Below are 17,612 nucleotides of genomic sequence, written 5' to 3'. Positions count from 1 at the left end.
GAGGAAGAGCTGCAGGTCTGAGATGGTGGAGAATTCTGTCCTGGAGACTTTGCTGGAGAAAAGCTATGGATTCTATTTACTAAACTAAATGCTCCTGACATACATCTTTAACACAGCTGTGTTCATCTTCTCTGAGAATAACCTCCCGAAAAGAGGAAGATAGTTATGGTAAGTCAGAATGGGTAGTAGCAGGTGGTAATTTGATGGGAGAGAAATTTGCTATTTAAACTATTTGATTAAAAGATAATTCTGTTGCTCAGCTATCACAAAAATGAATATGTAGCCACAATCTCTATTTTTAACATATTGATAATTTTACTTTTGAACAAAACAATAAAATATAGGGTGATAAATGCTAGAATAAATGCCAGTTTGATATTTCATTAGAAAAACATTAAATTCAACTTTTCTATGAGATTTTATTCTCTATTAAATTTATCCTAAAAGCTATCATTTCATTTCTGCTTAATTTGAAAAAGATACAAAGATTGAAAGATTTTGCATATCTTAATTTAAGCAAAACATCTACTGATATGGAAATAAACATCTGTTGATATGTAAATATAGATTGACTAGACAAAAAATAGGTTAGTTTTACAGGAGGATTTGAAACAGGAGTGTGTAAAAGTATAAGATTTCTGTGTCATCAACTAATTGAACAAATATCTCATTTCTCACTCAGGCATGCAACTATTGCATAAAATGTGGTATTTTTATATATTAAAGAGCATTTAATTTTTAAGATACATAAAGATATGTGATTAGGATAGGGCTTTATCTTAACCATAATTCTGTTGCTTCTATGTTCTTAAACTGACATAGGAATGCATTCTTTTCTTTTTTCTATAAAAGGGAGTTTTCATTCTTCTCTGCTTATAAAAATAATGCACACTTAATTTATAATTTCCAATGTTATAGACAAATGAAAGTCCCCTATAATCCCAATCTCTAGAGAGATCTTCCATAATTTTGGGATATGTCTATTTCTTTCTTGTACAAAAGTGGTTTCAAGTTGTGTACAGCATTTGAGATATATATTTTTCTTTTAAATTTTGTCTTGGTTATCATTTCAGTGTTTTTAATGGCTACACAATACTATATTCCAAAGCATGGATAAATCATAATTTGTTTCACCAATATGCTGTTGACAACTGAAGTAGAAAAGTCTAAGGAACTCTGATTCTTACCTTCCACAGTGCTAATATGAGCAACATTAATAGCAATAATCCAGCAAAAGCACTCAGCAGGATAACCCACAGTGGCACTCTGCCTGGTAGCCCATCTTTGGATATTTGGATAGCAAGCTGAAAATGATTAAACAAGATGGTTAACATTGATAAACACCCCTTAGAACTTCTAGTACACTGAGTTCTTGCAGGCTATAATTTTCTACCAAAGAGTGTACTCAATCTCATTACTACATACAGAGAAAATAATGAGTTCACATTTTAAAAGGCCCTTCATCTATTCTAAATCTCTAATCATGTCATATTCATTATTACCAAAACAATTTTGCAATATTATCCTCCAGAAATTCATACATAACGAGTAAACTACATATGATCAAAATTCTCAAGGACAGAGGTGAATTTCACTCAGGGAAAATGAGTAGTATTGTATGTTTTAAAGGTTTATTCATAGCCTTCAGTGCATTATCATAATAGCCTAAGTTTAGACTGGAAGGTTGTCACAGGTTGTTGACATATAAACCTGAAGGAGTCTTCTAATTCTAACTTTAATTCTAATTCTAATATGCTTTATTTTTTGCTAACAAATTGAGATATAATTTTCATACAGTAAGATGCACAAATCTCAAGGGTACAGATGAACAAATTTGTGCATGCATTTCCTCAATGCCTTTTTTATTATACCACACTGTCTATTCCAGTTGACATTCTCTTAGCGTCTATAAATTAGATCTTCAGTTCAGTTCAGTCGCTCAGTTGTGTCTGACTCTTTGTGACCCCATGAACCACAGCACGCCAGGCCTCCCTGTCCATCACCAACTCCTGGAGTCCACCCAAGCCCATGTCCATTGAGTCGGTGATGCCATCCAACCATCTTATCCTCTGTCGTCCCCTTCTCCTCCTGCCCTCAATTTTTCCCAGCATCAGGGTCTTTTCAAATGAGTCAGCTCTTCGCATGAGGTGGCCAAAGTATTGGAGTTTCAGCTTCAACATCAGTCCTTCCAATGAACACTCAGGACTGGTCTCCTTTAGGATGGACTGATTGGATCTCCTTGCAGTCCAAGGGACTCTCAAGAGTCTTCTCCAACACCACAATTCAAAAGCATCAATTCTTCAGCACTCAGCTTTCTTTATAGTCCAAATCTCACATCCATACATGACCACTGGAAAAACCATAGCCTTGACTAGACAGACCTTTGTTGACAAAGTAATATCTCTGCTTTTTAATATGCTGTCTAGGTTGATCATAACTTTCCTTCCAAGGAGTAAGCGTCTTTTAATTTCACGGCTGCAATCACCATCTGCAGTGATTTTGGAGCCCCCCAAAATAAAGTCAGCCACCGTTTCCACTGTTTCCCCATCTATTTGCCATGAAGTGATGGGACTGGATGCCATGATCTTCATTTTCTGAATGTTGAGCTTTAAGCCAACTTTTTCACTCTCCTCTTTCACTTTCATCAAGAGGCTCTTTAAATCTTCTTCACTTTCTGCCATAAAGGTGGTGTCATCTGTATATCTTAACTGAAGTAAACTTCAAGGAGACAGTTTTTAGTGTTCCAGCTAATCAAGCTCTCTCAGTGTGGCACCTAACCCTCAATAAAGCTTGTCTGCTCTGTGTCCTATCCCTTATGTTTCTGAGGGGGAAAAAAAAAAAACAACTAATTTAGGGTAGCTGCTGCTGCTGCTAAGTCGCTTCAGTCGTGTCCAACTCTGTGCGACCCCATAGACGGCAGCCCACCAGGCTCCCCTGTCCCTGGGATTCTCCAGGCAAGAACACTGGAGTGAGTTGCCATTTCCTTCTCCAATGCATGAAAGTGAAAAGTGAAAGTGAAGTCGCTCAGTTGTGTCCGACTCTTAGGGACCTCATGGACTGCTGCCTAGCAGGCTCCTCCGTCCATGGGATTTTCCAGGCAATAGTACTGGAGTGGGTTGCCATTGCCTTCTCCTTAGGGTAGCTATCAATGACCAATAATACCTCAAGGTTCTGTATCTCCCTTTAATGGGGAACATCTCCATTCCTTAACCTTGAGGGGAAGATTAGAGGTAAAAAAGAAAACTAACAGGGAAGATATTTGCATAGAGTGGAAACTGATCCAGATCCCTCACTTGACTCTGAGTAGGTCACTGCTCATGCATCTAGAAGACAGAGCTGGCAAGAATATAGACATACATGGAATCAGACCTTTGAAGACAGACTTTAAGCACATCTAAAATAATTCCCTGAACTCAGAGGCACAGAAATGGAAGTCTGGATGCAATCAGTGACTTCTCCAAGATCATACAACTATGAAATGATAATTTTTAGTAATTTTAACCGTTTAAGTGTAATTTTTCTTTAGAATAAAATATAGCCAAAATGGCTCTGTGGGAAAATTTAAGTAACATTTAGGGAAAATAAAGCTAATTATAAAATTTAAACAAAATGTATTTAGTAATCAAACATACTCTTTCCAAATCCTTTCCAATATAATATATACTTTTTCTTTGGTGCTTACTGGTAAAATTTTAGTTTCTCTACATGTGGAACAACTTTTAATATATCAAGCAAAGTGCTGTTTATAAAGTAAACATTATATATAGATAAATGATGCATATATTCTTTAAAGGTAAGTACTTATCAGAAGTCACTGACATTGTAATTATTTTAAATAGATACTAATTTGATGAAGAAGGAAATGGCAACCCACTCCAGTATTCTTGCCTGGAGAATTCCATGGACAGAGGAGCCTGGTGGGCTACATTCCAAGGTGTCAGAAAGAGTCAAACATGACTGAGTGACTAACACACACTAATTTGAAATAAAAAATGAAAACTTCTCAATTTTTGGTAGTTTCAAATATAATTTTATGACTCATGATGTCCATATGAAAAATTTAAACTCTCATGATAAATAGGGAAATTATGCTCAACTGCCCACGTGTTTAACAGGTGTTTTGACCTTATTTTACAATAGGACAAAAGAGAAAAAAACAAACCATTTTATTTTTAAGAAGAACTCCAGCATGAATTTGTGTCAGGGAATATTACTTCATTTTTTGTTTGTTATTTCCCAATGGCTAAATGAAGAAAATTTAAAAATAAATTTACAAGTATTCCTATTCAGTGTAAAGGCATTTTCTGGAAAGAAATTGTTTTTCAAGTCTGCTCTTCAGATGTCAACTGCATTTTGTAATGTTAGTTTTTAAGGATGAAAATGACAGATGCATCATATGTTATCAACGTAAGAATAAAAACATCAATTTCCTGTGATGGTTATAAGTAATAAAGTCAAACATGGCATGTTAATTGTAAATATCATGGTTTTTCCCAGTTTCTCACAAAAAAGGAGACTGAAATCACACTTGAAGCTAATCAAGTGTAATTTGAAGCAGAAAGTGTCTGCCACTCATTGACAACAGTGCTGCTGCTGCTGCTGAGTCGCTTCTAGTCAGTGCTTTAGGGACTATCAGCAAATATAGAACGTTACGTCACAAATGGAGTGAAATGTATAATGTTTTCAAAACGTGGAGTCACACTTACCTCTCTTTTTTGATTGCCAGCACTTAGAACTAGTGTTGCATTTTCACTCTGAAGTTCTGCCCTTACAGTAAGATTTAAGCTGGAAAAATGTGCCTGCAAAGCAAACAATTTGTTTTCAATATAAGGAGCTAGTCACAATGAGAGCTAGCCGTGTTTTAGAGCAGTTTTTCAAACTACAATTTTTCTGAGATTGAAGCATGTAACATCCAGATGGCATTCGTGGTAGGAAGTGATGGCTGTGTATCCACCCTTCCTCTCTGCACTCAGATTCTCACTTAGATCCTTATTACAGAATGAAGAATTTTTCTGAATAACACAGTTTCTATTAAAATTTTTCCTTTGCAAAATGAACTCCAAACCCTGCCCTCTTTTCATGTAGTTCGGTATGGCATAGCTACTCTCTGGTAATGAGGTTTATGTAGAAATGTGTTTAGAATTAAATTGAAATTACCAATATTCAATAATGATTTATTAAAAATAGCAACTTAATATAATCAAATCTAAAAAATAGAAATTTCATATAATTAACAAAATACTTTTAACAGAGAAACAAATAATGTAAAATACAATGGATTAAGTTTTACAGTAGCCAATTGTCAGATGGATTTGACTTTATTAAGTGTCAAAATGTCCTCCAAAATAGATAGATAGCATAATGCAGTAAATTTATAATATACATTAGCTCTAATCTTTGTTAATGCTGTCAAGGATTGTCTCTCTATGACTCTTTGTTTCTTTTTTAAAAAAAATTATTTATTTTATTTGGAGGCTAATTACAATATTGTAGTGGTTTTTGCCATACATTGACATGAATCAGCCATGGGTATACATGTGTCTCCCATCCTGAACCCCCCTCCCTCCTCCCTCCCCATCCCATCCTTCAGGGCTGCCCCAGTGCACTGGCTTTGAGTGCCCTGTTTCACGCATCAAACTTAGACTGGTGATCTATTTCACATATGGTAATATACATGTTTCAATGCTATTCTCTCAAATCATCCCACCTTCGCCTTCCCCAATTCTTTCTTAACTGAATTCTAAGGTGTTAAGGAAAGTGCAAAGGAAAGAATAAGAGAAACTTAAAAAAAGCATATATAGGGGAGGAGTTAAGATGGCGGAGGAGTAGGATGGGGAGAACACTTTCTCCCCCACAAATTCATTAAAACAAATCAAAAGCTTTACAGACAAGCAAAAGCTGAGAGAATTCAGCACCACCAAACCAGCTCTCCAACAAATACTAAAGGATATTCTCTAGACAGGAAACACAAAAATGGTGTATAAATTCGAACCCAAAACAATAAAGTAAATGGCAATGGGATCATACTTCTCAATAATTACCTTAAACGTAAATGGGTTGAATGCCCCAACCAAAAGACAAAGACTGGCTGAATGGATACAAAAACAAGACCCCTATATATGCTGTCTACAAGAGACCCACCTCAAAACAGGGGACACATACAGACTGAAAGTAAAGGGCTGGAAAAAGATTTTCCATGCAAATAGGGACCAAAAGAAAGCAGGAGTCGCAATACTCATATCAGATAAAATAGACTTTAAAACAAAGGCTGTGAAAAGAGACAGACGGTCACTACATAATGATCAAAGGATCAATCCAAGAAGAAGATATAACAATTATAAATATATATGCACCCAACACGGGAGCACCGCAGTATGTAAGACAAATGCTAACAAGTATGAAAGGAGACATTAGCAATAACACAATAATAGTGGGAGACTTTAATACCCTACTCACACCTATGGATAGATCAACTAAACAGAAAATTAACAAGGAAACACAAACTTTAAATGATACAATAGACCAGTTAGACCTAATTGATATCTATAGGACATTTCATCCCCAAACAATGAATTTCACCTTTTTCTCAAGTGTACGTGGAACCTTCTCCAGGATAGATCACATCCTGGGCCATAAATCTAGCCTTGGTAAATTCAAAAAAATTGAAATCATTCCAAGCATCTTTTCTGACCACAATGCAGTAAGATTAGATCTCAATTACAGGAGAAAAACTATTAAAATTTCCAACATATGGAGGCTGAACAACACGCTGCTGAATAACCAACAAATCACAGAAGAAATCAAAAAAGAAATCAAAATTTGCATAGAAATGAATGAAAATGAAAACACAACAACCCAAAACCTGTGGGACACTGTAAAAGTAGTCCTAAGGGGAAAGTTCATAGCAATACAGGCACACCTCAAGAAACAAGAAAAAAGTCAAATAAATAACCTAACTCTACACCTAAAGCAACTAGAAAAGGAAGAGATGAAGAACCCCAGCGTTAGTAGAAGGAAAGAAATCTTAAAAATTAGGGCAGAAATAAATGCAAAAGAAACAAAAGAGACCATAGCAAAAATCAACAAAACCAAAAGCTGGTTCTTTGAAAGGATAAATAAAATTGACAAACCATTAGCCAGATTCATCAAGAAACAAAGGGAGAAAAATCAAATCAATAAAATTAGAAATGAAAATGGAGAGATCACAACAGACAACACAGAAATACAAAGGATCATAAGAGACTACTATCAACAATTATATGCCAATAAAATGGACAACTTGGAAGAAATGGACAAATTCTTAGAAAAGTACAACTTCCCAAAACTGGACCAGGAAGAAATAGAAAATCTTAACAGACCCATCACAAGCACGGAAATTGAAACTGTAATCAAAAATCTTCCAGCAAACAAAAGCCCAGGTCCAGATGGCTTCACAGCTGAATTCTACCAAAAATTTAGAGAAGAGCTAACACCTATCCTACTCAAACTCTTCCAGAAAATTGCAGAGGAAGGTAAACTTCCAAACTCATTCTATGAGGCCACCATGACCCTAATACCAAAACCTGACAAAGATCCCACACACACACACAAAAAAACCAAAAAAACTACAGGCCAATATCACTCATGAACATGGATGCAAAAATCCTTAACAAAATTCTAGCAATCAGAATTCAACAACACATTAAAAAGATCATACACCATGACCAAGTGGGTTTTATCCCAGGGATGCAAGGATTCTTCAATATCCGCAAATCAATCAATGTAATACACCACATTAATAAAATGAAAAATAAAAACCATATGATTATCTCAATAGATGTAGAGAAAGCCTTTGACAAAATTCAACATCCATTTATGATAAAAACTCTCCAGAAAGCAGGAATAGAAGGAACATACCTCAACATAATAAAAGCTATATATGACAAACCCACAGCAAACATTATCCTCAATGGTGAAAAATTGAAAGCATTTCCTCTAAAGTCAGGGACAAGACAAGGGTGCCCACTTTCACCATTACTATTCAACATAGTTTTGGAAGTTTTGGCCACAGCAATCAGAGCAGAAAAAGAAATAAAAGGAATCCAAATTGGAAAAGAAGAAGTAAAACTCTCACTATTTGCAGATGACATGATCCTCTACATAGAAAACCCTAAAGACTCCACCAGAAAATTACTAGAACTAATCAATGATTATAGTAAAGTTGCAGGATATAAAATCAACACATAGAAACCCCTTGCATTCCTATACACTAATAATGAGAAAACAGAAAGAGAAATTAAGGAAACAATTCCATTCACCATTGCAACGGAAAGAATAAAATACTTAAGAATATATCTACCTAAAGAAACTAAAGATCTATATATAGAAAACTATAAAACACTGGTGAAAGAAATCAAAGAGGACACTAATAGATGGAGAAATATACCATGTTCATGGATTGGAAGAATCAATATAGTGAAAATGAGTATACTACCCAAAGCAATCTATAGATTCAGTGCAATCCCTATCAAGCTACCAATGGTATTCTTCACAGAGCTAGAACAAATAATTTAACAATTTGTATGGAAATCCAAAAAACCTCAAATAGCCAAAGCTATCTTGAGAAAGAAGAATGGAACTGGAGGAATCAACCTACCTGACTTCAGGCTCTACTACAAAGCCACAGTCATCAAGACAGTATGGTATTGGCACAAAGACAGAAATATAGATCAATGGAACAAAATAGAAAGCCCAGAGATAAATCCACGCACATATGGACACCTTATCTTTGACAAAGGAGGCAAGAATATACAATGGATTAAAAAAAATCTCTTTAACAAGTGGTGCTGGGACTAGAGCACTTTCTAATACCATACACAAAAATAAACTCAAAATGGATTAAAGATCTAAACGTAAGGCCAGAAACTATAAAACTCCTAGAGGAGAACATAGGCAAAACACTCTCCGACATACATCACAGCAGGATCCTCTATGACCCACCTCCCAGAATATTGGAAATAAAAGCAAAAATAAACAAATGGGACCTAATTAAACTTAAAAGCTTCTGCACAACAAAGGAGACTATAAGCAAGGTGAAAAGACAGCCTTCAGAATGAGAGAAAATAATAGCAAATGAAGCAACCAACAAACAACTAATCTCAAAAATATACAAGCAACTCCTACAGTTCAATTTGAGAAAAATAAATGACCCAATCAAAAAATGGGCCAAAGAACTAAACAGACATTTCTCCAAAGAAGACATACAGATGGCTAACAAACACATGAAAAGATGCTCAACATCACTCATTATCAGAGAAATGCAAATCAAAACCACTGTGAGGTACCATTTCACACCAGTCAGAATGGCTGCAATCCAAAAGTCTATAAGCAATAAATGCTGGACAGGGTGTGGAGAAAAGGGAACCCTCTTACACTGTTGGTGGGAATGCAAACTAGTACAGCCACTATGGAGAACAGTGTGGAGATTCCTTAAAAAACTGGAAATAGAACTGCCTTATGATCCAGCAATCCCACTGCTGGGCATACACACTGAGGAAACCAGAATTGAAAGAGACACGTGTACCCCAATGTTCATCGCGGCACTGTTTATAATAGCCAGGACATGGAAGCAACCTAGATGTCCATCAGCAGATAAATGGATAAGAAAGCTGTGGTACATATACACAATGGAGTATTACTCAGCCATTAATAAGAATACATTTGAACCAGTACTAATGAGGTAGATGAAACTGGAGCCTATTATACAGAGTGAAATAAGCCAGAAAGAAGACCAATACAGTATACTAACACATATATATGGAATTTAGAAAGATGGTAACAATAATCTTGTATACGAGACAGCAAAAGAGACACTGATGTATAGAACAGTCTTTTGGATTCTGTGGGAGAGGGAGAGGGTGGGATGATATGGGAGAATGGCATTGAAATACGTATAATATCATATATGAAACGAGTCGACAGTCCAGGTTTGATGCACAATACTGGATGCTTGGGGCTGGTGCACTGGGATGACCCAGAGGGATGGTATGGGGAGGGAGGAGGGAGGAGGGTTCAGGATGGGGAACACATGTATACCTGTGGCAGATATTTGATTTTGATATTTGGCAAAACCGATACAATATTGTAAAGTTTAAAAATAAAACAAAATTAAAAAAAAATAAATAGCAAAAAAAAAAAAAAAGGCATATATATGAAAGGGGACCTTGGAAGTAACTTAGTTACTAACAGACAAGGAAGTGAGTGAGTGAAAGTTGCTCAGTTGTGTCTGACTTATTTGCGACCCCATGGACTATACCATCCATGGACTTCTCCAGGCCAGAATACTGGAGTGGGTAGCCTTTCCCTTCTCCAGGGAATCTTCCCAATCCAGGGATTGAACCCAGGTCTCCCGCATTGCAGGCAGATTCTTTACCAGCTGAGCCACAAGGGAAGCCCAACAGACAAGGAAAATGACATCCAAAGAGTTGATTTAGTAGAGCTAAGGCTTGGATCACATTTGTTTAGGCTTCCAGTCTTATGTTCTTTCTAAAGAAGCACTCTGCTTTGTTTTATTAAGTGATGAATATTTGTTCATATTATTCAATTATTGCAGAGAACTATACAATCACTTACTTTTATAAAAGTTGGTTTCCATAAGATAAGTGAAACATTCACTTGGCTCATGTCAGACGGAATCAGGTTACACGTGATGGTGGCAAATTTACACGCACTGCAGTCCTGTTTAAATGCCCAGAGGTATAAATTAGTATTCATGCCATTCGATGAAAGATAGTATATTACAAATAGTCTACATCATAGTTATTTTTAGGTTGATATTGAATTTATTCACTTAGAAAGCATGAGGTAAAATGAGCGCTTGTCTTGCTAATTTGAATTTACCAGAATGGTGCCTCGTTTGATATCTTCAGATTTGGATATCATCATTTTCTTCCCAGTGTTGATACCAAAAGGATCCTGAAGGTTACTGGGTATGCAGTTGACGTTCTATGAAATAAAAACATGTCTTTTATCAGATGAGATATCAGAGGGAAAAATGACTTGAAAAATAATGTGAAGGATCTGTGAATGATAGACATTGCCAAACATGAATGATCCCTCTTGGTAAGTGTGCAGTAGAAAAGAAGCATAACTCTGAGGCACACACGATTACCTCGGAAGATGACCATCCACTTGGGTACAGTACAGGAAAACCATCCGACGTCACATTGGGAAATGAAATTGTCAGTTTAAGTTCTGGCATTGGAAAATGCCCACTTTTTCTAATCTACAGGGAAAAAGAGAAAAAGAAACGTAACCTTTTCTTCTTTCAACAGCAAGTTTTCTGTCTTACATAAGATTTTGCTTCTTAATTGATTAATTAAGTTGTATAATATTTTGAATCCCAAAATGAATGTAGAGGATTTTATGGCACTGGACAGAGAATTGGCCTTCCTTCCTTCCTTTCTTCTTTCCTTTCTTCCTTGTTTGCTGAATTCTCTAATCTAGGAAAAGTAAATGGGCCTAGAAAAAACTGGTAGCCTACATTTCAAAACCTTATTCCAGTAGTAGAGTGACAGGCAGTTATACTAACTTTCTGAGGCATTTCAGCAAAGGGCACAAATAAAAACAATAAAATATTCTTGATAGTATACATTTATTTCCGCTTTGTAAGAGAATTTCCTTTTTCATCATAGCCAATTCCCAAAGACACTGAGACCATCTTCTAACAATGCTGTGTTATTTCATTCTTTTGAATACAGACTTAAACCCGTCATTTGAGTTGGATGCTTTTTACTTGAGTAACAATAACTTGAGTCTGTATCTGTAAGTAGGCATGATCTAAAATGACAGCCTGGCTCAACTCCATAATTATTTACTATAATGGTTAGGAAAAGCTTGTTATGAAGGGTTCAAAAATAAAAATAAAGGTTGTAACATAAAACATTATTTATGGAGACATTAGTAGGAACACCGTAAGTTATGGTATAACACATAAAATGTAGCAAGAAGCAGGATGAGTTACCAATTTATTTGTTCAGTAAAGGAAATTATCAAGACAATTTTTGAAATAGTCATGTTATTTTTTTAAAAGTGTTTTTTGAGTTATACTAAAAAATGGAAATAAAGTCTATGTGGTTATAGGTAGAGTCTACTTGGTTCCTTATTTTCTCCTAGGAAGTCATTCTAACTAATTTGTGTCTTCTGAGGGAATTAGAGCTCTGGGTCTTTTAAGTTGCTTGAAAGTATAATTATCATCAATTTAAATGAAATTATGTTACGGCTTCCCTGGTGACTCACTGGTAAAGAATCTGCCTGCCAATGCAGGAGATACAGGTTTGATCCCTGGTCTTGGAAAATCCCACATGCGGTGGAGGAACTAAGCCTGTGTGCCATACAGAAGCCCTGCTCTAGAGCCCGAGAATCGCAACTGCTGGGCCCACGTGCTCCACAGCAAGAGAGAACCCAGGGCAATGAGAAGGCCCTGCACTGCGACTGGAGAGCAGCCCCCCTCTCCACAACTAGAGGAAAGCCGGTGCAGCCATGAAGACCCAGCCCAGACAAAATTAAGATCCCATGGACTGTAGCCCACCAGGCTCCTCCGTCATGGGATTCTCCAGGCAAGAATATTGGAGTGGGGTGCCATTCCCTTCTCCAGGGGATCTTCCCTACCCATGGATCGAACCCGGGTCCCCTGCATTGCAGGCAGATTCTTTACCATCTGAGCCACCAGGGAGGCCCCAAATAAAAAATTAAATAAAACTATCTTAAATTATAGATTTATTTTAATTTAAATAAATTATATAAATTTAATTTAAAGAAATTATAAAGGAAAATATGCTGGAATATAGAGATTAACTGTTGAACCAACATATTTGTATGTGTCTGTTAATACTTTAACTTCTAAACTTACAAATACCTCTTTCACAACACTAATTTAGAAGTAATTTCTTACCAAGTAGAAGATATCAATTTCGTTTCCAAGGTCCTCAGTAGAATTAATGATTTCAGGGACAGTCTCATTGGCCGCAATTGAAATATGGTATTCACTTGCAGAGCTTAAGAGAATTAATTGGAAGACAAAAAGTAAAATAAAACAAAGTGTAACTTTTACTTGACCTCATTTTTTCTTTCTATATACTAGGAATCCCACAATAAGTACTTCAAGAGATTTCAAATCAAACGCAAATTCTTTTACCCTGAAATCTAAAGTTAAATCTTTGAGGAGGGTGAGAAAGATTACAGTTTAATTCAATAGTTACCAATGCTTAAAATACTAAAATATGTATAATTTTGAAAGTAAAAGTTTGATGGATACATGAAACGTTTTCATGAATTTATTAATATCATCTACATTTAGTGAATAATCAGGCTAAAACCTAGTATTTTTAATAGTGCTGAATTTTAAGTAGATTTTAACAATTTGTTACCTTTTCACAATTTAAAGTCATGTATTTACTGTTAAAATATTTTTCATAAAAGTTTCATAAAACTTTCAATCTTTTTCATAAAACTCCATGTTCTTTGGATGAACTTGGTAGATGGAAATGTAACATAAACATATTTAAAAGCAATACTTCAGTTTAGAGAAGACAAAAAATACATGTTTGCCAAAATTTGATTTTAAATAAGTGAAAAATTCTTGGGATAAGTCAGTGTACCAAGAGAAATGAAAGTAAAAATATAGAAAACAGGGAATAGAATTAAAGGTTAAGATATATATGCAAAATCTACATGTGTATCCTACAATCCTTTCATTTTTGTGGTCTTTTATTAGTAAAACGAAAGTGCCATAGAAAATAAATTAATAACATGACAAGAGTCAGAATAAATGACACAGATTTTTGTACTTTTTGTACACAGTTCATATTTATTTAGCAAAAGCCTGGAGTCCTGCTCATGCAAGTTTACTAACATAACTGGTGTTTGGATAGCTTAGAAATTCTTATGAAAAAGGATGGTTTATGAATAATGGAGGAAATAAATTTTGTTGCTGTTTAGTCTTTAAGTTTGGCCACCTGATGTGAAGAGCTGACTCATTGGAAGACCATGATGGTGGGAAAGATTGAAGGCAGGAGGAGAAGGGGATGACAGAGGATGAGATGGTGGGATGGCATCACCGACTCAGTGGACGTGAGTCTGAGTAAACCCTGAGAGATGGTGAAGGACAGGGAAGCCTGCCGTGCTGCAGTCCACGGTGTCGCAAAGAGTCGGATACGACTGAGCGACTGAACAACAACAACAACAACAACAAGTTGATAAGTTGTGTCTGACTCTTCTGCAACCCCGTGGACGACAGCCCACCAAGTTCTTCTGTCCATGGGATTTCCCAGGCAAGAGTACTGGAATGGGTTGCCATTTCCTCCTCCAGGGAATCTTTATGACCCAGGGATTTAACCAGCATCTCCTGCATCACAGATGGATTCCTTATTACTGAGCCACCAGGGAAGCCCCTGAAGGAAATGAATACCTCTTGTCAGTAAACAATGATTTAATCTTGAATGTCCAGGATGGGCAGAATAATCAGATCCCACACAATGAGAATAAGAGCCAAGAAATATGTTGGACCTCTACAGACACTGCCCTTCATGAAGGGTTTCTGGGTCTTCAGCTTGCATTTAGGACTTAAGACTGAACTGCTAATGCAATTTGGTATTAGTAGCACCTCACATTTCAGATTATTTAGGATGCTGGTTCTCAATTTTTAGAGTGCACGAGAATCACCCAGAGGGTTTAACGCAGATTTCTGGGCCCCCTCCCCAGAATTTCTTATTCAGTACATCTGGGGTAAGGTCAGAGAATCTGCCTCGTTTTAAGAAGCTCCCAGGTGATTCTGATACCCATGTTCAGGGACCACAAGCTGAGATCCACTGGGTTACCGGAAGGCATCAACTTGAAGTGTGGGGTTCTCCTACCTGAAAAACTGTAGTCCAACTTCGTACTTTACAGGGATAGAAATGTTCACTTCATTATCAAAAAGGGTTTCAGGCGGCTCTTCACTGTCACTGGAAAACACAGCAGTCAGACAAATCATTAAACCGTTGGCTATTTAGAGACTTTTCTAAGCATTTGAATGAGAAGTTTATTTTGGTAACTAAATAAAGACACACACACAAAATAGAATTATTGATTTAAAAATTCAGTGTGGAGAGGGAGATCAGAGATGGATATTGTTAAAAGACCCTAAGGTGATTCTCAAGTGCGGCGAGGGTTGAAAATAACACTGATTTACTACAAGGTTTTGCAAACTTCTGTGTGAATAATAAGTATTCTTGGGTCAATGGTTAAATACACAGATTACTGGGCTTTTCTCCTAGAACAATATGGATTTAGTAGGCCCAAAGTAGGATTCATGAAATTGTGTTTTTTTATGTAAATCACACAGGTGATTCTTATTCATCACAGATGAGGCCCTTGTGAAAAGACGTGCTCCGGAGTACATAGCTGAGAATAAATCTAAAACCTTTGTCTTCTCACTTAATAGTCTTTCCAGGCCTTGTACTTGGGCTTCCCTAGTGGCTCAGACAGTAAAGAATCCTCTTGCAATGAGGGAGACCTGGGTTCAATCCCTGGGTTGGGATGATCCCCTGGAGAAGAGCATGGCAACCCACTCCAGTATTCTAGCCTGGAGAATCCCCTTGGACAGAGGAGCCTGGTGGGCCACAGTCCGTGGGGTTGCAAAGAGTCAGACATGACTGAGTGACTAAGCACAGCACAGCACATGCCTTGTACTTGGTGCTTATTTGTTGAGAACCTACTTTCCTCCCTGATTTTAGTAATAATTTCAGTTATATGTTATTTAAATGCATGCCTAGATATTTATACATTTATATGTACATACACATATCTCATACTCTCCTGTATTAAGTAAAAAAGCATGGACAAGTGCTATAACAGGTACCAACACTGGCTCTGGGGCCAGAGGGCCTGAGACTGTTCTTGGACATTGACCTACTTTGGGACAGTTGTTTAGTCTCTCTGTGCCTCAGGCCTCAGTTTCTTCATCTATAAAATGGGAATTTTATGATTAAATTCTTAATAAATAATAAGTGAGCAACAAGTGTAAAATGCTTACCATTGTGCCAAGGACATAGGAAATACTCAGTAAGTATTAATTTTTATTATTGTTATCACATATGCCCCTCTACCAAGTGACCAAGCACCTAGCATTTTGTCTCACAAAATGGGCAACGGGTACCCTTTAATGGCTCTGCTTATTCCCAAGTATATTAGCAGCATGATATGAGTGATGAGGCAGTGAAGGCAGCTCCCTGTCTTGGGTTATAGATGTATGTGTGATTGGGCTTTTGCTGTAAATGGCCCCTGCCTCTAACCCATCCCACACTGCAGCCCAGTTAACCTTTGAAAGAAACAGCTCTGTACATATGACTTCGCCCCTCAAAAACATTTCATGGCCTGTTCAACTAAGAAAAGATGCCTCATTTCGAAATTCAGTACTCACCATCCATGGTAAGACGTACGTTCCCTGCTTATCTGCCATTATTCTTTTGTGTATTCTCCTATATTTGCACTAAAATTGATCACCCAACATTCCCCCAAATAGATCTAGTGGTCTCCCTTTGTGTTCTTGCTCAAGCTGCACATTTTTTACTTGAAACATTCTATCTAACTACCCACCAACCTCTCTGAATTGCTACCCATTCTTTAAGGTCCTTCTTACTTATAACCTCCTTAATAAATCTTTCTTGGGTTTTCATTGCCAAGTAGATATAATTTCACCCTCCATTAAGTCTCCACACATGGCTTCTAGTTCTTTAATAAATTTTCCCTGTTCTATCCTGTCTGATAATAATTTAAATACTAGTCTCAGTCCCCTACTGTAGTATTCCCTTCATGAGGAGCTTCATGCCCTTATTTAAGGGACAAAGTCAGTATCTTGTCCACGTGCTGTGTGTGCTGTGCTTAGTCGTTCAGTCCTGTCCAACTCTTTCCCGTCTGACTTTTTGTGACCCCATGGACTGTAGCCCACCAGGCTCCTGTGTCCATGGGACTCTCCAGGCAAGAATACTGGAGTGGGTTGTCATGCCCTCCTCCAGGGAATCTTCCCAACCAAGGGATCAAATCCAGGTCTCCAACACTGCAGGCAGATTCTTCACCATCTGGGCCGCCAGGGAAGCCCAAGAATACTGGAATAAATAGTCTCTCCCTCTTTCAGGGGATCTTCCTGACCCAGGAATCGAACCGGGGTCTGCTGCATTTCAGGTGAATTCTTTACCAGCTGAACTACCAGGGAAGGCCTATTTTGTCCATAGTAGAGTTCAAATAAGTATTTGCTAAATTGAACTGAATTGAGTATACAGAATTAACTCATCCATTTAATTCATTTTCTCACTCACTCACTTTACATTTATTTGTAATTATTCAATTATTAGATTTTTTTTAAAACTGGGAATAAAACAACAAATGATAAAAGTTTACCTCAAGTTGCTTATGGTCCAGCGTACAGTTACTCTTAGAAAAAAGGTAAGTACTATTTCAATTTCCTTATTAGACTTTTGCTATTTTTTGTTTGTGTATTGTCTATACCATCTTTCAGAAGCTTTGACTGATTTGAATAAAATTTATTAAGCTACAAAAGGGTATCATAAAATTTTTAAGTCTCTTTAATGATTCAG

At 36.8% G+C, this 17,612-nt stretch overlaps 1 protein-coding gene across 2 annotated transcripts in view; it reads right to left on the bottom strand.

Moving 5' to 3' along the window:
- Positions 1 to 17,612, bottom strand: part of ITGA1 (integrin subunit alpha 1) — a 182,044-nt gene that overhangs the window by 12,246 nt on the left and 152,186 nt on the right. For both annotated transcript variants that reach the window (XR_015148718.1, XM_086361668.1), the window contains exons 22-28: positions 14,892 to 14,981; positions 12,932 to 13,034; positions 11,150 to 11,263; positions 10,879 to 10,983; positions 10,612 to 10,716; positions 4,707 to 4,799; positions 1,188 to 1,304 (exon numbers count right to left, since the gene is read on the bottom strand). Coding sequence is in view for 1 of the 2 variants with exons in the window: in XM_086361668.1 (XP_086217794.1) it covers positions 1,188 to 1,304; positions 4,707 to 4,799; positions 10,612 to 10,716; positions 10,879 to 10,983; positions 11,150 to 11,263; positions 12,932 to 13,034; positions 14,892 to 14,981 (727 nt within the window). In the remaining variant the exon portion in view is untranslated. The remainder of the gene's footprint in view (positions 1 to 1,187; positions 1,305 to 4,706; positions 4,800 to 10,611; positions 10,717 to 10,878; positions 10,984 to 11,149; positions 11,264 to 12,931; positions 13,035 to 14,891; positions 14,982 to 17,612) is intronic.

The sequence above is a fragment of the Bos grunniens genome, chromosome 20 (assembly GCF_055505025.1).
Source record: "Bos grunniens cultivar Pamir isolate PY7600 chromosome 20, Bosgru_T2T1.0, whole genome shotgun sequence".
Classification (NCBI taxonomy): Eukaryota; Metazoa; Chordata; class Mammalia; order Artiodactyla; family Bovidae; genus Bos; species Bos grunniens.
This window is presented reverse-complemented; position numbering and strand designations above follow the sequence as displayed.